The sequence below is a fragment of the Erythrolamprus reginae genome, chromosome 2 (genome assembly GCF_031021105.1).
Source record: "Erythrolamprus reginae isolate rEryReg1 chromosome 2, rEryReg1.hap1, whole genome shotgun sequence".
NCBI lineage: Eukaryota > Metazoa > Chordata > Lepidosauria > Squamata > Dipsadidae > Erythrolamprus > Erythrolamprus reginae.
The window spans coordinates 277,531,792-277,559,254 of NC_091951.1; the positions used below are offsets into that span (position 1 = coordinate 277,531,792).

The 27,463-nt window shown below is 38.1% G+C and overlaps 1 protein-coding gene across 4 annotated transcripts in view; it reads left to right on the forward strand.

Annotated features, from left to right (window-relative positions):
* LOC139162402 (transducin-like enhancer protein 4) overlaps nucleotides 1–27,463 on the forward strand; it is a 193,935-nt gene that overhangs the window by 148,443 nt on the left and 18,029 nt on the right. For all 4 annotated transcript variants that reach the window (XM_070742718.1, XM_070742720.1, XM_070742721.1 and 1 more), the window contains 6 exons: nucleotides 14,995–15,114; nucleotides 16,908–16,961; nucleotides 17,636–17,788; nucleotides 21,537–21,669; nucleotides 23,807–24,000; nucleotides 25,948–26,024. In XM_070742718.1, coding sequence (XP_070598819.1) covers nucleotides 14,995–15,114; nucleotides 16,908–16,961; nucleotides 17,636–17,788; nucleotides 21,537–21,669; nucleotides 23,807–24,000; nucleotides 25,948–26,024 — 731 coding nt within the window. The remainder of the gene's footprint in view (nucleotides 1–14,994; nucleotides 15,115–16,907; nucleotides 16,962–17,635; nucleotides 17,789–21,536; nucleotides 21,670–23,806; nucleotides 24,001–25,947; nucleotides 26,025–27,463) is intronic.

Genomic DNA, 27,463 nt, shown 5'->3' on the forward strand with positions numbered 1-27,463 from the left:
ACATTCCATAAGTGTTGAAGACATTTTCTGCCCTTCCCCTGTAGTTTTAATTTCCCTGGATTTTTTGCACTTCAGCTAAGCCCAAGGCTCTGCCTGAGCCTTCTAATCTTTTCTGTTTATGTGTGAGTGTGGGCATATGTATGTATTGATATAGTGGTGGTAGAGTTTGTGCTGTTTAGTAGCCTTTTATAGAAAGGAAATGGTATTTCAGTGCAAAAACAAAATTTTTGCTGCTTGAATATTTGAGGCCTTACTGAACAATTCAAGGCCTCTCTCCTAACCTTTGGATGTATTAGCTAACTGATGTGCTGCATAGTTTTAACTCAATGCAAATTTAGTAGCCTTTTCTGTGTGTAGTAGTTACAAGTAAACTTTAAAATTTTAAAGGAAAGCAAAGCAAACTGAACCACTTCATAATGTAATAGCCATTTCCAACTCTCCCTTTGGAGCCATCTGTACATGAGTTATGGTACACCTTTGTTGATTTGTAGACTGGTTCATATATTGTTTTAAGTTGTGGTTGAACCCTGGTTTTATTGAATAAACTGCAGTTGATTATGTTTATGTAATACGGGCTGACAAGGTTTGTTCATTTTATTTATTCGTTCACCCTCATTTGCATGTCACCCCATCTAGCAATTCTAGGAGGTTTGCATTATAAAACTGTCATATTGAAATAAAAACCATAAATAAAATAAAAGTATATCAATATGAAACAAACCAAACTCCCCATCAAAACAATTAAAATAATCATATTGCTGGAAGACAGCAACAAATGGCAAAGGCAAAGAAGCTGAAGAAACTGGACCATCAGCTAGCTGCTACAAGAACATTACACAGACTAACTACAAACAATGGCATGACAAAGTATCAAAGTACATAGGAATATAGCAAAACCAATAGCATTTGGGACTTTAGAATTCAAATAGATAAGCACCTACTTCATAACACCCCAGGCATAACAATAGTCAATATGAAAGACAAAAAGTTTTGAATAGTGAACATAGCAGAACCTGGAGACAGAGAAGAGAAAGAACTGGGGAAAACCACAAAATTCAAAGACTTGCAAATAGAAATAGAATGACTGTGGCAAAAGGAAGCAAAAGTAGGGCCAATAATAATAGGCGCCTTGGGCCCAATTCCAAAACAAGTGGAGTACCACTTGAACCCCATTGGCATTGACAAATTCACCATTAGTCAGTTGTAAAAGACATCTTTATTTGGAACAATTTACTTCCTGCAACAGTATCTTTAACACCATCAAGCAATCTGCCTATTCCATGTCAATAGGGGGAAATAAAAATATCACACTCAGTCCAAACATCTGGTTTATTGTGTGGAAAACCATCATTTATTACATTTATATACCACTAGACTTCCAGTGACTCATCATAGCACATGATCATTAGAAAGTGGAATTTGGATTTTGTCTTGTAAAAATTATCACCTTTAAATTGTCCAGTTCACACCTGAAAGTCTGATAACTAAGAATGTGGTTTCCTAGACAACATTTATGAAATGTTAACTTTCCCGAAGATCTAAACCTACACTAGAGACATTGTTATCTTTGTCCCTGCTGGGTTATTTGTATACTGGAGTAGCTTGTTTGGAAACATGCCTACACTCCTTAAAATGATATTGCCAGATTGCTACCGAAGCATATTTTTCTCCTTCTGTTTATACAATTTCATTTCTAAACTATTTAAAATGAAGAACGTGAGGCTATATAGTATTCAAAATCCCCTTCCAGATTATGGTTTTGTTTTTACTTTGTTGTGTTTAAAATGCCTATTTATTATGAGAACGTTAGGAATAGACCTAAGAAAAGCTCAGCTCCAGTCTTAGAGCTATAATACTAACACATTAAATCCCCTTTCTGTTAAATCCTCAATTTACAACCCCAACAGAAACACAAAGTCCTCTACTTACAACCAGCCAGGTAGGCTGATGCTGCAGCCGGATTGGCTAAGCACAAGAGGTCTTTTGAGCAGGAAGTGTGTTTGTTTGTTTGTTTGTTGATTGATTGATTGATTGATTGATTGATTGATTGATTGATTGATTGATTGATTGTTAGAGTTGAAAGGGACCATGAAGGCCATCGAGTTCAACCCCCTGCCCAAGCAGGAACCCTATAATACACCAGTCAAGTGGCAGTTCAATCTTCTCTTAAAAAGTTAAAGCACTGTGATTGGTTGGCTGTCTGACAGCCACACTATAAAAGGAGCTTTCAAAAGTCTGTTCACTATTCTATTTAAGATGAGCTGGAATAGTGCTGAAAATACCAGAATAAAAGTTCCCTGTTTAAAAAGTCAAGCCTCTGCTAAGTTCTGTCAGTGCAAAGACTCACCTATCTGAAACTTTCCTTGAAAGCAATTGTAACAGCTGGATTGACCCTTGCAAATTATATAATTTAGGACTATATGCCAAAACTTACTAGGATTACTATAATTCATTGTTAAAAAAAGCAAAATGAAATATGGATTCTCTTATGGAGTACTCATCAAAATACATTTTCATAAATCTAAAGATAACTCGTTTAAATAGAATAGGTTAAATGTGTAGTCTCCAGCTATAACACTGTGACACTTACTGTGTTGATAAAATTTGGGGAGGTGTAGACAACAAAACCTGTTTTTCAGCTGTTCTGTTGTGAAGTAAAAAGTTTATTGGCCACTCAGTGCTGTCATATTTGTTCTTACAGATAAAAATCTAATTTGCTTTTTTTTTCATTTTGGCTGAATTTAGGATCTTGTGGTTGGGATAAAGGTAATAAACCAAGCAATGTTTGAAAATTATTTAATATTTTCCTTTGTTTCTAAAATGTAGTAACTATTGATTCTAGTTTAGATAATGGAGAATAGTATGGCTAATCAAAAGCTTTCTGGGTTAATCACTTGTGCTGCAGAAGGACTAATTCCTACTCAATTTATTAAATTGTGAGGTATGATTACAGATTGAGATATCTAATTTTTATCACCATTACCAAATTTTATTTAAAATTAGCAGTAGATAGGATATGCTTTCTTCTTTGCTTCATTTCTAAAACTGTGTCAAAAGCCATCACTAAAGGCAGTTCTGTCACAATTTATTAGGGCAATCTTTGATAAGTTCATGAAATGTTCAAAGTGTAAAAAAAGGTTGTACCCCATGATTATCTTAATGTCTTCAGAATTGCGTTTGGAATAAATTATCTGTCTTTTCTCTGCAAAAACTTTGAAAATGATTGTCTCACTAGAACAATAAAATACATTTCTACAGTTCTATAATTGCTACTGATACTAACTCAAGGGAACTGTTCTTTTTCAAAAAAAATGGTAGCATGGAGTTTTCTTTGAAATCAGACAAAATAGCTATTAAGTCAGTGTATAATTGTTTAGAATGAGCCAATTATTTACACATTTAGTAGAGCTATAATAAATAATTTCTCAGTTAGAAAATCTACTACAGTTAAAAGTACAACATGTGAATAAACTCAAATTCTGTTAACTTATTTACAAGTTACTCCTAAAAAAGAATGCTAACAAAGTTCATAGCTACATATACTAGAAATGTTTAGAAGAGATTCATTGTAATGCTGGAAAAAATCACTAATTACAGAGTTCATATTGTGCATTAAATAAGATATGTTTGATTTTAATTTAATGAAGGAATTCTCAAACTGTGTATTGTGATTTTAATTTAATGAAGGAATTCTCAAACTGTGATTCCTAGCACATTACAAATAATTTAGATGGGACAGTTCACTATTTTTTTAAACCTACTGAAGCTTGCATACGGAAAATGAGTGGCAAAACCCATCATGCATTTCATAGCACTCGTGCTTTGACAAAGCCAAGTGACTTGCATACCAACATGAAAACACTTAAAGTTCACTTCCACTTTGTGTGGGCAAGTCCCCAGGGAGACTATCAAGTCATGCTTGGTTTTTATGAGAATTCTTTAAAAAAAAATCAGTGAAACTGAAAATTGGCCAACCTTTGCCTTGTAAGGCAGAGAATTATCCTCTAGGCTACAGTATCCAATCCCTTCAGCTCTGTACCAGGGAAGGGTTACATTTTGTGTCGAATCACCCTGGTATATTGAAGGAACATCACAGCTCCTTTTTTGCCTCTCGGCCCAACCCAGGGCCATTTCCAAGGCAGTTAATTTTATTGATAGCCGACAATTCTATCTGTATGTGTCACATGTTTAAGCTGAATTTGAAAATTAAGGGAGACTAGGATAGATCTATTTCGGCCTTATTTTGGCCTCATCAGCTAGCCATACCCACTGGGACTTGAACCTGCAACCTTTGCCTTGTAAGGCAGAGAATTATCCTCTAGGCTACAGTATCCAATCCCTTCAGCTCTGTACCAGGGAAGGGTTACATTTTGTGTCGAATCACCCTGGTATATTGAAGGAACATCACAGCTCCTTTTTTGCCTCTCGGCCCAACCCAGGGCCATTTCCAAGGCAGTTAATTTTATTGATAGCCGACAATTCTATCTGTATGTGTCACATGTTTAAGCTGAATTTGAAAATTAAGGGAGACTAGGATAGATCTATTTCGGCCTTATTTTGGCCTCATCAGCTAGCCATACCCACTGGGACTTGAACCTGCAACCTTTGCCTTGTAAGGCAGAGAATTATCCTCTAGGCTACAGTATCCAATCCCTTCAGCTCTGTACCAGGGAAGGGTTACATTTTGTGTCGAATCACCCTGGTATATTGAAGGAACATCACAGCTCCTTTTTTGCCTCTCGGCCCAACCCAGGGCCATTTCCAAGGCAGTTAATTTTATTGATAGCCGACAATTCTATCTGTATGTGTCACATGTTTAAGCTGAATTTGAAAATTAAGGGAGACTAGGATAGATCTATTTCGGCCTTATTTTGGCCTCATCAGCTAGCCATACCCACTGGGACTTGAACCTGCAACCTTTGCCTTGTAAGGCAGAGAATTATCCTCTAGGCTACAGTATCCAATCCCTTCAGCTCTGTACCAGGGAAGGGTTACATTTTGCTGATGAGGCCAAAATAAGGCCGAAATAGATCTATCCTAGTCTCCCTTAATTTTCAAATTTAGCTTAAACATGTGACATATATATATATATATATATATATATATATATATATATATATATATATATATATATATATATAAAAATAAGAAAGCACCTTTTAATGTAAGAATACTTATTCTTAATTCTCTTGAAACCTCATATTTCATTAACAAGTAATTCCCAAATCCATGATCAGTTATTTTAAATACAGTATTTTCCAGGCAGACTGCCATTTGTTTATTGTATATAGCAAAGCTTATTTCTTGGTATTCTCTTTTTAACCAGAGCAAGAGAGAGGAAGTTTCATTTTTTTGTAGCCATAACCATGTTTTGAATGATCAGTCAAATAAGTTGCCATTAGCTACAGTCTTGGAACAAAAATCTTCCTACTGATCACTCTCCCAAAGTGGGTGAAAGCAGAAGTTTGTGTTTAGCCTATGGACTATTAGTTTTGAAATACACATTGGCAACTCTTTCCATAATCAATGAGTCATTGTTTATCAATATCAGGTGGAAATGCTACATTTTCATGAACTACTACATTCCCATGAACTACTACAGTGCATCCTATAGATTTGTGGGGTTCTACAGAGGTTACTGTTGTCAACTCTCTTATTTAGCATCTACACGAGACTGTTGGGTGAGCTCATCCGCCACCATAGGTTGGGGGTATCATCAATGTACTAATGATACCCAATTGTACACATTTGTCCCTGGCAAATTAACCATTGCTGTGGCTGTCTTATTCTGGTTCCTGGAGGCTGTGAGGGTTAGGATGGGGAGCAACAAGGTTCAAATGAGCCCTGGTAAGATTATGTGATGCTGGGTTTTGAAATACTCCAATTTTGGGATTATTTGGTGCTGGAAGGGCTTACATACAAAATATTCATTTTGAAATCTGCAGTTCAATTGTGGCTTGGTTATATCTCAATCACTGTTAAATTTCCATTGATCTTCACATTTGGGCTTAGTTTGCAGAAGTACAAGATCAGTCATTGGCATTACCGATTTAAAAAAAACAATAACAGGTGATTCATAGAAACATAGAAACATAGAAGACTGACGGCAGAAAAAGACCCCATGGTCCATCTAGTCTGCCCTTTTACTATTTCCTGTATTTTATCTTACAATGGATATATGTTTATCCCAGGCATGTTTAAATTCGGTTACTGTGGATTTACCAACCACGTCTGCTGGAAGTTTGTTCCAAGGATCTACTACTCTTTCAGTAAAATAATACTTTCTCATGTTGCCTTTGATCTTTCCCCCAACTAACTTCAGATTGTGTCCCCTTGTTCTTGTGTTCACTTTCCTGTTAAAAACACTTCCCTCCTGATTCATGTCCTTGTTCCAAGATATTTTGGGTCAATATAATCCTATATAACTAGATTGTACTATCTCTATGTACCCCTTTCACTACAGCAGCCAACACATCATCCCAGGGAGCTGTAAGCTCTATTGAATCAGTTTGTGTGTGTGTGTAAACTCATGATGTTCAATCAACAATAACATCCTGTAACTTTTGAGATTGTCGAAGCCCTCCTTTGTGTGTCTAGACATGTTGTTTCCTTGAATAAGCTTTATACCACCACTATCTTGATCCCCAGGCCTTTTCTATTTTATGAAACTCTGTATGTATCTGTTGCCTAGATTTATTAGCTTTTACCTACGCTGATTTATTAGCTTTTACCTACGCTGCACACCAAGTCCTCTGGAACTTGCGCAAAGACTTATGCGTGCAGAACTTTGCCATCCATGCAATCAAAAAGGAAAAGGAAGTGTGTATTAGGAAAGCACTATAGAGTTGCAACATACTTTCCCTTCATAGAAGACACCAGTGTGCTCACCACGTGCAAGGAACAGAGCCAAAGCTCTCCATATGCACAGATACATGCAGATATAGACAGTCTTTGGTTAACTACCATGACTGGGACTGGCAATTCCTTCATTAAAAAAGAAAAAGAGTCACTAAGTAAAACCACACCTGGGCTTCAGCCTTTCTTTGCTTTACGGACCTGTGAAGGTGATAAAGTGGCGGTGAAGTTCATTACCATCGTAACTCTGAATAGTCACCAAACAAGGCAGTCGTGAAAAATAAACTGTCTGCCAAGGCTCTTGACTCCTGGGCATTTTGGCCTTTTATGTGGGCCTAAATGTAGCAGGTTCTTTATCACTAGCAAATAAGAGAAGGGATTTGTTTTTTTTGGACAAGGAAAGTTCTTATTTCCTTCTGTAGAGATCCTTATTATTATCTTGTGTCACTTTATTTCTATTAGCTTTCCACCCCATGATGATGTTCCAATTACTCTTTCCCACCAGCTTTGCTGCTGAGGTCTTGGATTCCCTTCACTGCGATATTTCAAGCATGGTTGATTACTTTTCCACCCTCCGTTGACTTTCACATTTTCAGTACTGGAGTAACTGTACCTCAGCGGCGTTGCCTGTTTTCAAGGCCACAGTTGTAGGGGAAACTGGCCTATAAAAGGATTAACATTAAACATTCATCCTGGCAGTGGCCCTAGCTGCAGGTTTAAAGCTGTCTTCTGTACCCTTGCGCCCCAGGACGAATAGAAGAAACCACTTTCCATTCTGTTAGAATTGTGTTATACAATGAAGCTGCCACTCTTTACTTAGTTGCGAAAACTAAACCATCTGTTTGGACTGTACAGACATAAGATACATTTATTAAAATACAAGTTGTTGTTGTTGTTTTTAAAAAAACTCTGTAACTTCATGGATGAATCTCTTTAATTTTCTTGGCAAGATTTTTCTTTTTCTTTTTGTTTATTTTCAACTTTAGCTCAAGCCCTACAATTCCTTGGAGGTCTCCTATACAACTCTCTAAATGTCAACTATCACACCTGAGCTCTGGAGGCCTTCTGAGGTTTCCCCTGCCCCAGTCCTATTATTATGCAGTGCTGTTGCTGGTGCCACTTTGTTAGCAATTTGCCCTTTGTGCCTTTTCTAAATAGAAGCAAACAAAAGGGGAAAGAAAACTTTTTCTTTTCCAAAATTCATCAGCTTTTATTGAAGAGAAGATTTATATTCTTGTTATATAAGACTTTGTTCTCTGTTAATTAATTAATTTCACTTAATCAGCAATTAGTGAAGTTAATTAGTGGGTAAAATGCCATATAAACATCAAATGCCACCTCTTAGAAAATCAGAGTTTCTATTAAAAAGTAATGATCATGTTCTTCAATTACTAGCATCAATCTAATTATCTTAGCCAAGGAAAAAGGATCCAGGCATAGGTGAGTTGTTTATGAATGAGAAGGGATATACACCAATGCCCAAGTGGTTTCAAATATATTTACACTCCAAAGTTATTATTATGCAAATTATTTTGCATGAGGTTACTTCAGAGTAAAACAGAATCCATCAGCATTGCATTTAATTCTGGAAAACCTCCCTGGAAGTGCAAAATCAACCACATAGCTTTCTTTGAAGGTCATTTTTCCTGCTGCACGTACTTTATCACCTTTTATAGTTTCTTTTATACTTTGAGCAGGGTTTACAACCACAATAATGTCATTCAAATAATTATGGTGTAATTGACCATTGAGCTGAGCATCCTTGGCTTTTACTAGGGTTTGTTTAATACCTCAGGATGGTCAATTACCTCTTAATCCTGACTTTGTTGGGAATTATTGTTTTAATTATTGCACTCTAAATACATCATTGTCCCAGTGCTGTAAAGCTTCACAAGGGAATGATTACACTTTGCAGAGGTTTTGAGTTCTCAGCCTTATTGCATGGAAGACTCCCTGCCTGTCTTTAGTCATTATTTCTAGTACTAATTTCATTGCCTTACTTTTTCTCCTATGCCCACCTGAGGTCAGCTGCCTGATGCTTTATCAAATGGCTGAGCAGCATGGCTTGGCAAAAGCCACTTGCTTAGTTTGTTCTTTATTCAGCTGTATTGCTTTCCTCCCTCATTGCCCTTGGAGCCATGCATGTTAATGTAAGTAATCTTCAGCAGACATTGGGGGTTGAAGGGTAAGAATAATTTTTGGCTTGTTCAAGTGATCTGAAGGACTAATTATTACAAGCAGACAGGACATCAATGCTTGCCCTCATGCTGATGAGATATTTATGACTTTCTAAGAGAGGTTCTATCACCTTGTTAATGATCAGGAAAAATGAGCACAGTCATAATGGGACTTGTTACCATCAATGTGCTGATATCCAAAACTATGTTAACAGACAGTGTACCAACTCCATTCATAGATCTGGTTAGTACCATGCTGTAGATCACATTTACATCCACTCTAATTGGTGGTATTACACTCTTGCTACGCTGGGTCAGTGTGAAAATTTCTAATTGAAGTAATTCCTCTTATCTAGCAAGAGACTGAATTGGCTATAGAGGTATTATGTGGATGGAAATGTCATTTATTTATTTATTTATTCATTCATTCATTCATTCATTCATGCATGCATGCATGCATGCATTTGTTGATTTGATTTGATCTGATCTGATTTGATTTGATTTGATTTGTATGCCGCCCCTCTCCGTAGACTCGGGGCGGCTTACTTATTTACTAATTTACTATTTAAACTTCTGTGCTGCTAGGCGGCTTACAGTTGTAAGTCATTAAATAGTCCTGACATAGTTATTGCAACTGTGATGCTAAAGGAAAGACACTAGAGAATGCTTAGTCTTTTCAAACTAGATAGAAAAAAATATCCTTTAACTGTAGCTATTGGTATCTGTAGTATTAGCTAAATAACCCACTGTAATTTCACGTATCCTTTTAAAAATATACATGTCTTTATCTTTGATTAAGATTTCCGGGTAATGAGCATGGAACATTCATATAAGAAATTAAATCTCTATAAAGGATAAAGGAAGTTATTTGACTGTTAGATTGACCCAAGACCAATTGTTTTGTCCGATTGCCTTTGCCAGACCTAATTGCAAAAGTCCTATTGCCTTTGGTAGACTTAATTGCAAGTTTGATATGAAAACAAAATTAGGAAGAGTATATGGCTACTTCTTACAGGAAAGGTGAAATATAAAAATAGGGAGGAAATAGGATTTGTATTCAAACCACAAGTCTGCTAACAGCATACTACATGATCTTTGCTAATTCAATTCTTTTAGTAATTAATTTGTTTCCCACCAGCAGCATATAGAAAGCATTTTAAAATAGCAATAAAATGATATTTCTGTGTTTTGAAACAACAGAAAACTGTTCTTGTCATGGCAGTGCATTTAATTAATCATATTGCAATAATTAAAGGAAAGTGGAAACTTCTCAGAGTGTTTAAGCTCAGCCTATGAAATTTTTTAAAAAATGTTGTAGGTGGAAGCAAGTAATACTGGATGCCAGTCCTACTATAGTCTCAATGATCAAAATCTAATTAATTTTAAAAATTATTTTTAAATTGGAAAATACATGTATTTACAGAAATTCCAGCCCACTATAAAAAAATCAGTATTTTTTCAAAATAGTTCACCATAATATGTTTGTGCTATTTTACTACAATTTCATGTATTTGGAACATGATGTCTATTTCTTTGTCAATATTTGAGTTTCTACTCACATGATATTTAGAAAATGAGAATTTGCTATTTCAGATCCATTCTGTTGAATCAACCAGAGCTGAAAACAGGCAGTATCATATTACCGGTAAATTATAATTTTGGAAAAAAATGTTATTCCCATTTTTCCCCCAGAATTGGAATATTGGAAGTGACAAGCAGATGACTAAAGTGACTCAGTAGATTAAATAATAGGAAATGAATTAGCCGTCCTGTTGTTCAATCTACATCCAGGCTTACATTTTAATATTTTTGTATTTTTTACAACTGAAGCTTCCACTGTTGCTTTTAATCCAGGAGCAATTTCTGATACCTTGCTTTCAAAATAAGGCAATGTTTTTCTATTTCAATCATTTTACCTATTTAATATAAAGGCCGAATGCTTATTTATATAAAGAAGTGGTAGGTATATTTTCCATGAATCATTTTTATGGTGGGACAACTTGCAGAAATTTGAACATTTGATGGTCCGAAAAGGTGATCACATGACTAGCCATCATGAATATGTGTCACTTGCCAAGCATCCAAATTTTGATCATTTGACTATGGGGATGCTGCCATGGTCATAAGTGTGAAAAATGGTTGTAAATCACTTTTTCAGTGCCACTGTAACTTTGAACGGTCACTAAATGAGCTGTTGTAAGTCAAGGACTACCTTTATATACTTTACTTTATACTGTCGATCCATATGGTTCTCTTGATAAAATATAGGAGTGGTTTAGCATTGCTTTGTCCTGCATAGAACTTCATACCCACTGCATAGAGAAATAAAGTGGCTGTCACACAGAATCAAAACCATTTGTACAGATTGCAGCATAAGTGATTTATTGAAGCCTATATGCAAGTATAGGCTCAACTAACCATCAGCGCTAAACTGGTGCTAGATAAAGGTCAAGGGAATTCAAGGGGGCTGGACTTGGATCTTTTCTGGCAGTGCAAGGACTCTAAACTTGGAAACTTTAAACTTGGCTGACTGATGAATTCTAGGAGTTTGTCCACATGTCTTAAAGTTGCCAAATTTGGAGACCCCTGCTCTAAACTGATGTATTTTCCTCGACCTTCCCTTAAGAACATAAGAACATAAGAAGAGCCATGCTGAATCAGGCCAAAGCCCATCAAGCCCAGCATTTTGTGTCACACAGTGGCCCACCAATTGTCCTTGGGGATCTTGAGCAGAAAGAGAAGGCAAGACCCTCCCTTTCCCTTGACCCCTAACAAATGGTACTCAAGGGAATCCTGCCTGCATCAATCAACATAGAGGCGGCACATGGACATCCATTTCAATAAGCACCAATACACTTGGAATCCATGAATCTGTCTAATCCTGTCTTGAAGGTATCCAGGCTAATAGCTGTAACAACCTCCTCTGGAAGTGAATTCCATAAACCAACAACCCTCTGGGTGAAGAAACATTTCCCTTCATTTGTCCTCACTTTCTTACCTATGAGCTTTAGGGAATTCCCTCTTGTCTTAGTATTGTGTGATAGAGAAAATACTTTTTCTCTATCCACCTTTTCTATCTCATGCATGATTTTATACACTTTGATCAAGTCACTCCTTAAACACCGTCTTTCAGGGTTGAAGAGACCAAGGCGTTACAACCTGGTATCATAAGGGAGGCGCTCCATTTCCTTTATCATTCTTATTGCCCTTTTTTGCACCTTTTCCAGTTCCATTATATCCTTCTTGAGGTGCGATGACCAGAACTGTACACAGTACTCCAAGTGTGGTCTCACCATCGATTTGTACAGAGGCAATACAACACTTACTGACTTATTTTCGATTCCCTTCCTAATCATGCCAAGCATGGAATTTGCTTTTTTTTTACTGCTGCTGCGCACTGGGTTGACATCTTCATTAAGCTGTCCACCAAAACCCCAAGATCCCTTTCTCCTCCCCCCCCCCCCCCGCAAATGGTAATGATGTGATTCAGCAGTGGGTTGCTCCCGGTTCGGCCCGTTTTGCTGAAAACAGTAGTGGTGACAGGTTCCACCTACCCACCCAGGACGCTTCTGTGCATGCGCAGAAGTGCAAGCACACAGATGAGTGAACCGGTAGCAATGGCATTTACAACCCACTACTGATATAACTGCCATACTATTTCTGTCAAAATTCAAATGCATGCAATCTTCTCTTAGACACTCCCAGCCTGGCTTCCTGAACTCATCAGAAAGCTAATATGCTCATTTTAAAATGATTTTCTCTTTCTCAGAACTGCCTCTCTCTGCTTATTATACTCTGATATCAAGGTCAGGCTTCAGGTACCATAACAAGAGCACTCTTTGCAAATACATATTTGTCTACACATGTTCCAAATTGTTAAGCTACTGAGAAGCATAGATAGGCACAGTGCGCAGCTCATCCTTTAAACAGCTAATCATAATTAGCTACTTTATCACACTAGTAGGGTGTTCTAAATTATAATTTTATTAAGCACCACAATCAGAGATTGCAAGCTAACTAGATTGAGAAAAATATATGTACGTTATTTCAAATTTATGAAAATAAATACTTGGGTTGAAATCCGAGTGGTAGTTTACTCTTGGCTCTTAAACCATCATTCTAATTGTCATTCAGTAATTAGTTTTCTCCTTTATTGCAGCCAATTACAAAGGGAAAGAGAGAGATGAGTCATAGTGAATTGAATTCAAATTATAATCTGTCTTCTTTCCATTTGTACAATGAATATAAATGGAGAAAGGGTATTTTTAAGACATGCATAAGACAATTTGCATAAAGATGTGTAAAAAAAGCTACAGATTTTAATAGCACTGGGATAGAGGGAACTGGCCCTGCTTCTAAATGTTTCTTCTTACAGATAAAGGAAGCTTAAAACATATTTCTAGTGATCCCTTCTTTAATCAAAGTCTCTCAATATAATATTAAGAGATAACAAGCATGGGGGAAATAAAGCTATTATCTAGGAATGGAAATGAAATGTACATAAATCATACTTATTAAGAGGTATGCCAGAATTGTATATTTCTGATGCAATTTTTATGTTCCAATATATGTTTTTATTTACCTACATTACTGGTGCAGCATAGGACCAGACCACTTGGAAATCACTTCTGTCAACTAATGCTAAAACATGAATCATATGATATATATGTATTCAGATTCACACTTTCTGTATGCATCTCATGCTTCTTTGTACAAAACAATACATTTTTAGTGTTTCATTTTTGATATCTTTGTGGCAAAGTTTCAACAGGCACGATATTCTGGGAGGAAATATAATCCTCCCAGGCATTATATCCCTTTTGAAGGAAATATAATCAAGGACTTGGAACAAAAAGTTGCAAAAAATATTGACTGCATCATTTTCCTCCACCAATCAATGTTAGCTATGTCCTTACTTTTTAATTATTCAGAAAAGTTCACTAATAATTATAAAGTTAATTTTGGCTGAGTTCTCTGTTTTATAAACTGCAGAGTGCAGAATAATGCAATTAAGTTAGAAGAAGGAACAGTTTTACCATGAAACCAATTTGTTTAGAAAGGAGCAGTACACTCCTTCACTAGAAGGTCATGGGAAATGTAGATCAGAGGTCTTCAAACCTGGCAATTTTAAGCCTTGTGGACTTCAACTCCCAGAATTCTCTAGCCAACATAGCTGGGAGTTGAAGTCCACAAGTCTTAAAGTTTCCCAGTTTGAACGCCTCTGAGGTAGATAGTCACCTCTCAGGGATGCTTTAATTTTGATTCCATTCCACTGAGTGAAGGATCTGAAATGGGGTTTTGCAACCCAGTGGAATCTCTGATTATTTGTTTTGCAGGAATCCAAGTCATACTAGAAGTGATGCTTTTTTAAAAATAAATAAAAGTTCTAATTCTTTTTTTCATACCTGCCCTGTATATTGCAGAAAATTTCTAATGGTATTATTTACTAACGTTATTATTTACTAAAATTTACTATAGCATTATTATGATATAGTTTGGAAAGTGGCTACTTGAAAAGTAACTAGCATAGGGTTTTTTCCATTGATATCAGAAAACTACAGTGTCTATTAGGAATTGTATCCTCCGGGGAAAACATTCTTACTAGTTTGTTGCAAAGATAACCTGGAAATGTTTCCTTTCAGAGGTCTGTTCAAAAGAAATGGTTCCACTTTGCAATGTTGTGTTACAGGTCTACTTTTCAAGTAATGTAAATGCATGCCAGCCTGTTCCTTTTAATACAAGTCAGGTGGCTCTCTTTGTAATTTCAACCTGAGCATTTTGGTTTCTGCTGTGTTAATCCAGGAGCAGCTCGTGGAGAGATCATATATGTCTGCTTATTTTAGAAAGGCGTGGATGACTGTTCATGCTGGCATAGCTTTTGTTCTCTCATCGGGATGTGATATAAGCAAAACTGGAAGGCTGTGTCATCAGACATCTTTCCTTCTCTTCCCTCTCATTTTAGAGCTCATCTGTATCTCCATCAGCAAGTTTTAGAACCTCTGAGAAGCACAGAAACTCAACAGATTACTCTTCTGAAAGTAAAAAACAGAAGACAGAAGAAAAAGAGATAGCAACTCGTTATGTGAGTGAAACCATATGTGGTATATTTTCCCCTGTTATTTGTTATTTTATACTGCCAACAAGGATGCACCAATTTCATCCCAAAGAGGCAGTTCTGTACAGTCTCAAAGGGATCCTTCTTTTGTCTCCAAAAACAAAAGAAAAAGAAAATCTAACAAGCTTGGCTTTCCTCCTCAGGAAACAGCACCATCTCCCAGTATTCTCTTTGACAAATATGCAAACTTTCCTAAAGTTCTTGCATTTCTTTTATATGCCTTAAATTTATATTCTACCATTCTGTTTAAGCGAGGAGTTAATTTTTTAAAAAAGAACAAAAACCTGATATTGAAAGTAACCCATAATTAACAGACTAAAATAAATGTGTATTTATGCATTTCTCAAGAAAATTGTTCTATAACCTAGGAGTGATGAAGTAGGAAGTCCTCTCCCACACACCAGATAGACAAGCTTTTTTTCTATCCAGAACCGAAGGGTCTTTCTACAGATACCAACATTCAGAAATGTTTGCCGTGGGAAAGGTGATCTCTTAGGAAATTTAAAGTGTTTAGCCAATACCACCACCTTTACATTTGCTAAACAACTAAATCTTTTGTTATAATTTAAGCACTGACTGATTCCTGTTCTTTACTCAGTTATCTGTTCAGATGCTGCATTTGCAACATCCAGTTGCAATTTCCAGAAACATAACATGCTAAATTAGAAAGGGAGGATACTCATTGCCACCTTATTTATTTATTTAATTGGATTTGTATGCCACCCCTCTCCGCGGACTCGGGGCGGCTCACAGCATATATAAAAACAGAACAATAATATGAATCCAATTAATGCTACATTAAACAACAACCATTTAAATTCAATTGAAAAAGAAAAACCTATCAACCAATCATTCAACAATCATACTTAAACATTCATTGGTCAGGGGGAAGATCTAAAAGTCCCAAGCCTGGTGGCAGAGATGAGTTTTTAAGCTTAAAATTCCTGACGAGCAATCTGATGAGATTGGCATTCCCAAATTCCTTTTTTATAAGATCATCCAAATTTTGATTCATTCTCTAGTCCCGTGATTGTGAACCTATGGCAGGCATGCCAAAGGTGGCACGCAGAGCCCTTGCCAGCTGCTTTTCTGGTTTCTGGTGGGCATGCTGGTCTTCGTAAGCTGTGGAACACTAGCAAATGGTCTGAAAACGGCCTGAAAAACAGTCTGAAAATTGCCCAGAATATGGCCAAAAAACCAGTCATAGGCACGCCAGCCAGCTGATCTTTGGGTTTCTGGCCCTCGGGCGCACATACCTGCATGGATCGGCATGCACATTCTGGTTTGGGCACACAGTGCTGAAAAGGTTCAGCATCATTGCTGTAGTCTGTATTACTCCAGAAGCAATCATCTACTAACCTCATTTTTTAAAATATAGCTGTGGCCTGTTGTATTACAGCCCAGTTTTAAAAAGTCCTAACTGATGTTTATTTATTTATTTTTCAACAGACTCAGGGCAACATACAACAGTAAAATGAATACAAAGATTAAAAACACCCCTAAGTACATATAATAAAAACAAATACAAAATTTAAAACCCAATACAAAGCAAACATACGACCATCACGCATTCATACTACTGGCCAGAGCAGAATGTATCGCTCAACGGCCTCCTGCCAGCACAAGCGTATTTTCCAAACCATGCAAAGCTGTGTTACCCATTTTGCATTGCATTTCTAGAGATTTTGATATTTAAATGAAAAGTATAGCTTTGATAACCAAGTGTTTTGGGTGCTTAACTGTTTTCTTCTTCAATGCAGGATAGTGATGGTGAAAAAAGTGATGATAACTTGGTGGTTGATGTATCCAATGAGGTATGTGCAATTTTGCTTTGGCAAGCATAATTTATTGTATGTATTTCTCAGGTAACATTGAGGATGCTTAGAAAATGGGGCTGTGCTACACTGCAGGTGGCTGACCCACTAATAGCAGATCCTCCTGCACACCTTGTTCCCTCCCACCCCATCTTTTTACCTTCACTTTAACTTTTATTTACTGAAGATTGAACTGCCACTTGACTTGTGTACTATAGGGTTCCTGCTTGGGCAGGGGGTTGAACTCGATGGCCTTCATGGTCCCTTTCAACTCTAACAATAAATAGATAGATTAGATTAGATTAGATTAGATTAGATTAGATTAGATTAGATTAGATTAGATAGATAGATAGATAGATAGATAGATAGATAGATAGATAGATAGATAGATAGATAGATTTATATGGTTTACTGGTTTTAACTTTGTACGTCACCCAGACTCACCTTGTGCTGAGATGGGTGGTGAATCAATTTGCTGCAGTAAAGAGGTATCATTTTATTAGCCCATATCTTGAGATGGAAGTATGATTTCTTTGTGAATAATTATTTATGCAGGCAGGGGAATATAGTATGCCATTCATGAACTTCACTATGGGATGCAATCACAAAGGAACCATATGTTATTCACTGGAACAAGTAGGAGACCTTGATAATCATTACGCTTCTTTTTTAAGGATCCGTCATCTCCACGAGGAAGCCCAGCACATTCTCCAAGGGAGAACGGCTTGGACAAGGCTCGCCTACTCAAGAAAGATGCACCAATTAGCCCAGCCTCAATAGCATCTTCAAGCAGCACTCCTTCTTCCAAATCCAAAGAACTTAGCCTTGTAAGTGCCTGTACAATTCACATTCATCTTCATAACTGTGTGTGCACCATTGGGTATCTAACTTGAGGTGGAAGATAATGAGATGTGTCCCAGTAGTACATCAGAATATAACACTAAGTTCAATATATTTCTACCCAAAAAATATATATTTTGCACCTCAGGATCTTTTGGAGTGATAGAAAGTATTTATTCAGCTAGCCAGGTCTGAAAATATTGTAACTATCTTTTATTGTATTTTTTCCTGTCAGAAAGCTTGCTATTCTGTGAATAAATAAGAGTACACAGGGGTTCTTTGAACCCTATTTTATTTTATTTTGGTATGACAATTTACAGTAATTTTAGCTTCCTGCTTGGTTGTGATTTGGTTCTTGGCTTTATTTGTGTTACTTGGCTATATTCAGCTATAGTTATATTCTGCCTAAGAAATCATATGTCATTTACAATAGCCTTTCTTTTCTTGCACAAGTCACAATTCAGAGAAAGGCTGCTTGCAAACCGAGAACAGTACTGACTTCCTTTGATTGATATTCTCTGTGTGTATATGAACTTGTATGAGAGAGACTAGTTGTTTTTCTATCTCAATCTGCCACAATTTCCTCACAACTAGTCTCTTCACTTGAGATTTTCACATGAATATTTAAGACTGAGGTGTTCAATTTAATATTTTCCTTGAATAATGAGTTAATAATAGAGGAAAGCTGGTTTGGTGTAGAAGTTAAGATACCAAGTTAGAAATTGAAAGAATGTAAGACACTGTGCCCTCTAAGGTGTGCGGCCGCGCGGCTGCGTACCCCAAAACAATTTCCCGTGCAGCCTTTTCTAAGGTCGTGCAATGGGAGGCACTGGCCATCCCCACCTGCCACGGATGTGTCGGTGTCGGTGCCGAGCCTCCCTGCCCCCCGCCCCAGGTGCCTCCAGCTCCCTCACACCCCTGCCCGCCCAATCCGCTTTCTCCTCCTCCACCTCCTGGGGCTTCTCTTCTTCCTCGTTCGGCCGCCAGCAAAGGGGCTGCAAGAGGGGCGGGGCAGGTGTTCCCGAAGCACTCCCAGGCTATGAGAGGGTTTTCTCCGAGCGCTCCTGGAGCACCCGCCTCGCCCCTCTCGAGTCGTAGCCGCTTCACTCAGAGCGCTTTCCCCAAGCAGTTCCGATACTTCTTAAAATAAGAAAAACCTTCCACGGCCTCCAGAGAAGAAAGGAAGAGAGAGCAAGAGAGAGCAAGAGAGAGAGAGAGAGCAACAGACAGAGTGAGGTAGAAAGAAAGCGAGAGGGAGAGAGAAAGAAAGAAAAAGAAAGAGAGAGCAAGAGAGAGAAAAAGAGAGATAGCAAGAGAGAGAGAGCAACAGACAGAGCCAGATAGAAAGAAAGAGGGAGAAAGTGAGAAAAAGAGAGAGAGAGCAAGAGGAGAGAGAGAGAGAGAGAAGGAGAAAGAGAGAGAAGAGAGGAAGGGAGAGTGAAAGAGAAAGAGAGAGATGGTTTTGTTTTATTATTAATTTCTTTTAATAAAAAAGAAGGGAATTTATTTATACATACATACATACATACATACATACATATATACATACATACATACATACTTCTATGCCCCTCAGACACTATACTTTTCTACCCACACCGAAAAAAAAGTAGAGGGAACATTGATGTAAGATCTAATCCTGCACTAAGCACAAAGCCAGTTTGGGTGACTGTGGGCCAGCCACTCTTTCTCAACCCTAGGAAGAAGACAATGGTACACTACTTCCAAAAACCTTGCCAAGAAAACTGCAGGGACTGCAGGCTGTCACCAGTAATCCCCCTGCCACCCCTAAAAAAGAAATATAGGGCTGGTGGTCTCAACCAGGAGATAAGCTACACTGTTTAAATTTCAGGAAATTAATAGGATAGACTTAGACAGATCACTAAAATCCTTAACTTTTTCTAAGGTTACGCTATTTTTTCTTACAAATTCAAAAATACAGAAGATGGACTCCTATTTAATGTAAAGAAAAAAATTCAACTCTAATAAAAAGAGTTGATTATAAACATAGTATATAATTAGGAAGATTGTTAAACTTCTTCCTGCTGCACAATGTCAAGCAGAGGTTGGCTATCCATCCCGCAGGGATGCCTTTATTTAACCGCTATGTAGAGCTTAAAAGGCATCTTCCAATTCTATGATTCTATGTCATATTTTATTCAGTTTTAGATAGGCTCTAAGTAAATATGCATAATCTGAGAAGCAAATATGCGAAGGAATTATGACAATCTAAAGAATTGAAGTAGTCTAATACAAGATTTTTAAAGGTATTGCTTGTTTGCTCATGTTGTATGGTTATAATACCATGTTCCAGTTTATAAATTAGATAACGGGATTTTTCACATTTTGAGTATTTAGAAAAAGCTGATGTCTGAATATTATTAGTTTCATGTTACATATTAACAATAAATAAGGATGGATTCTCATGAGCATAATATGCCATTAATATTTTGCAGATTTAGATTCAAATTACCTCTGCTATTTCCCAATACTGTCTCAACTTCTCTCTTGCTTGCACTTCGTTGTTAGCACAACCAACTGCAGGTTGGACTGCTCTTGAATATACTGCTCAAAAAAAAAATAAAGGGAACAGGCAAATAACACATTCTAGATCTGAATGAATGAAATATTCTCATTGAATACTTTGTTCTGTACAAAGTTGAATGTGCACGACAGCATGTAAAATTGATTGTCAATCAGTGTTGCTTCCTAAGTGGACAGTTTGATTTCACAGAAGTTTGATTTACTCGGAGTTATATTGTTTTGTTTAAGTGTTCCCTTTATTTTTATTTTTTTGAGCAGTGTATAATATCCTGCATCTTGTTAAATGAAATATTGTTCGTTCTGTTCTGTTCTTTAAATGAAATACAGTGATACCTCGTCTTACAAACGCCTCATCATACAATCTTTTCGAGATACAAACCCGGGGTTTGAGATTTTTTTGCCTCTTCTTACAAACTATTTTCACCTTACAAACCCACCACCGCCGCTGGGATGCCCCGCCTTCGGACTTCCGTTGCCAGCGAAGCACCCGTTTTTGTGCTGCTGGGATTCCCCTGAGGCTCCCCTCCATGGGAAACCTCATCTCCAGACTTCCGTGTTTTTGTGATGCTGTGATTTCACTGATGCTCCCTTCGCTGGGAAACCCCACCTCCAGACTTCTATTGCCAGCGAAGCACTCGTTTTTGCGATGCTGGGATTCCTCTGCTGGGATCCCCCTGCAGCATTGCAAAAACACAGAAGTCCGGAGGTGGGGTTTCCCATGGATGGGAGCCTCAGGGGAATCCCAGCAGCGCAAAAACGGGCACTTCAGCTGGCAAAAGGGATGAATTTTGGGCTTTTTCATTGATTCCTATGGGAAACATTGTTTCGTCTTACAAACTTTTCACCTTAAGAACCTCGTCCCGGAACCAATTAAGTTTGTAAGACAAGGTATCACTGTATTGTTCGTTATTTCTGTTCTTTATTCTGTTCTTTAGACAAAATTAAACTTGGCATGTTTTGGATGGCGAGTGGCAAGGGAATGTATGAAATATCAAAATTCTTTGGTTCAAATATTGCACTGGTTTTATATTCATTACATTAGCCAAAGAAGTTCTAATCATACATGTGTTCCTTGTTTTAATACTTAAAAATATACGAATATACACCAATGTAGATCTCAATAAAATCAACTCGTGCAAGTTTCATTCACTGTGATTTTTTTTGCATAAAATCTGCTTTTCTCCATATTAGAATGAGAAATCAACCACGCCTGTGTCTAAATCAAATACCCCAACTCCACGTACTGATGCTCCAACACCCGGAAGCAATTCTACTCCTGGATTAAGGCCTGTTCCTGGAAAACCACCAGGAGTTGATCCATTAGGTTAGTAAATGTAATTGGAGAGGGGAAAGGGTAGATTTGTCTGTCAAGTATAGCTGCTTGTTGCATGCACACAGCTGTAGAGTATTAAATGTACATCTAGGGTCAGATCTTATGTCTTCCTTAGATTTGCTACCTCATCTTGGGCAAGTCTCATCTGGTTTTTCTGGTCTGACATTGTCCAAATGGGCTGATCTACAACTTCTGTAATCTGCAATCAGCATAGCTAACTACCATTATGTTTGAAGATTATATGAGCTGTAATGCAATACATCTGGAGAGAATCAGATTGGAGGAGTGAAATAAACCTAGTCAAGGATATTTCTTACAAACTTGTTCCAAAACAGGATTAGTCTCTCTACTCCATATTATAGGAGAAAGATTGTATTTGAATAACTTTGTGTAAAAAAAAAATTTGCACTCAACAGAGGAAATATCCACGTACATTTTTTTTTTCAAAAGGCAACTGGATTGCTTTTTTATTTGATAAAGACATTTTCCTTCTTGCACAATTGATGAAGCTTCTTGGATAACAAGCAAAACATCTTCTTCCTCCTCAAATAAAAACTAGTCCAATTTTGTCTGGGAGTGGGGGAGTGAGCACTTTTGAGTCAACATTTCTTTTGATTCCGAATATGGCATTTTTAGAGAGATGCGGTGGCTCAGTGGCTAAGAAGCTGAGCTTGTTGATTAGAATGTTCGGCAGTTCGAATCCCTAGTGCCATGTAATAGAGGGAGGTCCCATTGCTTGCCCCAGCTTCTGCCAACCTATCAATTTGAAAGCATGTAAAAATGCAAGTAGAAGAATAAGGACCACCTTTGGTAGGAAGGTAACACTGTTCTGTGCATCTTTGGCGTTTAGTCATGCCAGCCATATGACCATGGAGACATCTTCGGATAGTGCTGGCTATTCGGCTTTGTTACAGAGATGAGCACCGCCCCCTAGAGTCAGGAACAACTAGCACATATGTGCAAGGGGAACCTTTGCCTTTATGGCATTTTTAAATGGAAGGATAAACTGCAATATTGTTAGCAAAATGTATCATTTCAGGGAAGAAAGCTAATAGGATGGGTGAATAGGGTGGTTCTTAAAAATGATCTATATATTTAAATTTAAAAATCAAAGGGAAACAATAGGAGTCAGTCTAGTTGCATTATTTTAGAGTGTGCTGTTTGAAAATAAAACAAAGCAAACTATACCCCCAAAAAATACTAGGTACTTCACAGCACAAAGGTGTCAGATAGACTACAGCGAATGTATGTTGAGAATAGTGTAGGTTATTGAGAACTACAAAATAAATTTTGTAATTTATTTTAAAATTTGTAATTTAAAAAAGAGGGGGAGTCCATTTATTTTAAAATAAAAAGAAAGATTCAGTGTATGCATTATTCAATGTTAAAATACTAACAGATAATGAAAAACCGCTCTTTTTTCTCTGCCAAGAGAAAATGTGTCCCACCCAACAGTGGTCAAAGGATTGATAAGGATTTGGTACACCTCAGCTTAAAGAAGAGTTCAAGCAAAGTTTAAAGAAGAGTAACAAAAAGGCTCAAAAGCCTGGAAATTAAGTCACTTAATAAGAAAGGGAGCAAATGAGTATTTTCAGTTTGGAAAAGACCAAGCAGGAATATGTTATCATTCTTTTCATACCTAAAAGAATGTTACATTAAATAGCACCAGATCTGATTGATGATGAAATTATAGTTTGTAGTTACAAGAAGACAGATATCAGTCAAATGTAAGGTAATACTTTGTAACAGAAAAAGTAATTCAATAGGGGAAACCAGTTGACTAGGGAGGTGATGAACTTCATTCTTATGCATATGTAGAAGACTAGATAGCCACCAGGGAGGGAACGCCTCCCCTGATCCTAGGTTCCAACTCCTTCAATTTTATTTGGGACCTCTTCAATCATGCAGAACCTAAAGAAGAATCTCTTTTAGTAAATTTGCAAAGGAATGATGGCACTCTATTTTTAGCCCTCTGAAAATAGACAAAATCCAGTGTAGAATCCTTGTAAACGTATGGCTTGTTTTTCTTTTCTTACCCACCTGAATTTACCTTTCTTCAGTCCAGCATTTTCTTAGGATATGATTTGTAAATAGCCTTTCTTTTTCTTCCTTTTCTTACCTTTTGTAGCGTCAGGATTAAGAACACCCATGGCAGTACCATGCCCTTATCCTGCCCCTTTTGGAATAGTACCCCACGCTGGAATAAATGGTGAACTGACCAGTCCTGGAGCCGCATATGCGAGTTTGCATAACATCTCTCCTCAGATGAGTGCAGCAGCTGCAGCTGCTGCTGCAGCCGCCGCCTATGGAAGATCTCCAGTGGTACGTTTCTTGCATATTGCGCAATAGTCAAAGGCGATGATGCTGGGAGGAACTTGTTTTCAATAAGACGGTGGCTTGTAAGATATGAATCCAGACCTCACTTTTAATCATTTACTGGGAGAAATCCGAAGTGTTCCTTGAGAAACGGGACTTGTTTGGTATTATTTAGGATAATGATTGATGATAGTATTTTAGGAGTTTATAGTGGATAAGACGCTGAGCTTGTCAATCAGAAAGGTCGGCAGTTCAGCAATTCGAACTCCTGTTACTTGTCCCAGATTCTGACCACCTTGCAGTTCAAAAGCATGGAAAAATGCAAGTAGAAAAATAGGGACCACCTTTGGTGGGAAGGTAACAGCATTCCGTGCTCCTTTGGCATTTAGTCATGCTGGCCAATGACCATGGAGATGTCTTCAGATAGCTTTGACTCTTTGGCTTTGGAACAGAGATGAATACCACCCTCTAGAGCAGAGGTCCCCAAACATTTTACACAAGGGGCCAGTTCACTGTCCCTCGGACTGTTGGAGGGCCGGACTATAAAAAAAACCTATGAAGAAATCCCTTTGCACACTGCACATACCTTATTTTAAAGTGAAAAACAAAATGGGAACGTACTATTTAGAGGGGGGGGGAAGAAGTCTGAAATTCATATATGTTTATGTTTTGTCTTTAATTTTCTTTTGTTAACATCTGATTGGCTATACAAGGTTTTCTTGGCTTATAGAAAAATGTATAAAGAAAGAAGGAAGCACTTTGGCATAATGGTTAGTAAGTTAGAAATATAATTGGTGTTGTACTTTTTTTGAGGAGGGAATTCAATTAAAAGAAAATGAATGTAGCTGGATGACAAAATTAGAAAAAAAACTTTTGCAACTTTTTTGATGATTGATATTAGTTACTAACAAAATACCGCATTTTATTCATGGAAAATTAGATGTGCTCCTGTCACTCACCCGCGGGCCGGATAAATGGCCACATGCGGCCCGCTGGCCATAGTTTGGGGACCACTGCTCTAGCGTTGGGAATGACTGGCACATGTGTGCGAGGGGAACCTTTACCTTATACCAGTGGAGGACTCTGGATAGTATAATGACTTAATTTCAGTGACTATAATCCTGAAGTATTTGTCTACTTCTCTGTTGGCAATACATTGTGATTTCATGAGTTACCATTTGTCAACTTTTCTGCTTATCCAGGGACCAGTTAAGGGGTATTGCAAGGTGGACATTGCATTCTTTGTCCAGATTATGAAAATTTTGCATACAGATAGTTCTCCATTTACAACTCTTCATTTAGCAACTTTTCAAAGTTACAGCGGCACTGAAAATAGCCACAGATGATGGGACCTTGCACCTGTGACCATTGCAACATCTCCATGTTGTGATCAAAATTTGTGTGCTTGGCAATTGGCATGTCTTTTCAAGGGTTGCAAAATCCCAAGGTCATGAGATTCCCCATTTGCAACCTTCCCAACTGACTGGTGACACAGGGCCATCCTCCCACTTCTGACACTTCCCGTAAAGGCTCACCTGGTGCATCAAGTTTTCCAGGCACCGGTTAAATGCTGTTCCATTTTTATTTTCCCAGGCATCTATCGAACGGATAGAATTTTGAATTTCAGTTAATCTCTCCAGGGCTGCTTTCTACTTCTGTTTACCGCTTTCCTGATAATTGATGCTTTTAAAGGATTTCCTTGCCACTATCTTCAGAGGCACCGTGTCTCTGAATATTATTTGATGAGGTGGAAAGTCCCTTTGAAGCAAATGAACGGCTAGTTTTAGAAACAGGATGTTGAATTGTGGACCTTGGCACAGTCCAGTATGGTTTTTTAATCTTTGCAGAAGGCTCTCTCCATAGTAACGTTTGATGTAAGGCTGAAAAGCAGCGTTCCAGCATTTTCCATTAATGCTTAGAACTTTCTTTGTTCTGTTTGTGGGAAAACTCCAGGTTGGTTTTGATCCACATCATCATATGCGAGTCCCAGGCATTCCTCCGAATCTGACAGGCATCCCAGGAGGAAAACCGTGAGTGTTAAACACACTAACTCAATCATATTATTAAGCTTTTGTTGCCTTTGCTTCCTCTCGATACTGAATTCCATGTGTAGCAGAGGGTGGTTAATCCTCCTTTTAATCTTAAAAGCCTATTTGGCAGTTTTTTCTGTAGGGGACTATATGCCAAGGGTATCAGATGCCGTGGATAAAAGAAGGGCACAGGGAAGGGGTTATGTTTCTGCGATGGGGCATGCTGGACTAAGGTAACTCTGCTTGGCACAGAAAGACAAATTACAAAAGGCTCTGTGGTGTGCATGTCTTTAGTGTTCTGCCCCTCTGTTTTAAAAATAATTCCTTTGTGCACAAAAGAAGCCCTGCGATGAAATGCAGACTCACTGGATTCCATAAACAACAAAGTTGCACAAAAGAATACTGGAGTGTTCTGTTTGGTTGAAAATACTGGGAAAGAATTATGATTTCATCGTGCACAAATGGATCTTTGAGGAAATTCACTAAAAAATTGTTGCTGACCTACTGTAACTAGCTTAGCTGTTAAGAGAAACAATTATAGAAACAAGGTAGAGAGTTTTCACCTGTTTTACTTCTCAGCAAGAGAAAAGTACATAACAAATCCAGTATAATTATTTGAGCTCTACTTGTGAAATCAAGCATGCAACTTAAATAAAGTCCAATCAGACTAAGGAGAATGACTTGCCCAGTTATATAATGGGTGTAGGGTGATCATATATAGAAAAGATCTCTATAGAGCAGTGGTTCTCAACCTTTCTAAGGCCTCGACCCCTTAATACATTTCCTCATGTTGTGGTGACCCCCAACCATAGGTCTAGTGCCAATTCTCCCAACAGAGTTTTAAGCTGATTGGCAGGAAGGTCAGAGGGACACTCCCACTGTAAATGCCTGATTGGCCGGATTGTAAAAATGACGGCGCTGGACTTACCCGGCAGGCAGGCTTTGCTGGAGGGACCGGGAGACATCGGACCCTCTGGCGGCCGCCATTTTGGATCCCGAGTGAAGTCTCGCGAGGCGAGACTTCGCTCGGGATTTCGGGCCTGTTTGGCCCGGCTGCTGATTGGTCCGGGCGGGGCCTGCTTGCCCTATATAAGGGCGAGCAGGCCCGAGGCTCAGCCTTCTCGCCCGGACAGCAGCCCGAGCAGACACCCGCCCGCCCTCCCTATTTTGCAGTGTGCTTAGGGGTCGCCCTTAGGGGGCCGAATGGGAATTTTTTGCAGTTCTGCCTCTTAGCCGGGCTGTTTTTTCGCCCATTCCACACTGAGGAGATGGATGTGCGGTTAGGGGGTGCCTGTATTTATATTAGATTAATTGGCTTACCTTTGGTCATTTGGGTAGGCAGGTTAGGGGCGGAAAATTGGGGGGTGGTTTAGCAACCGCGCGTTCTCCCTTGGGCATCTTTGGGGATGATTGACAGGTTCTCTGCAAGCTCATGGAGG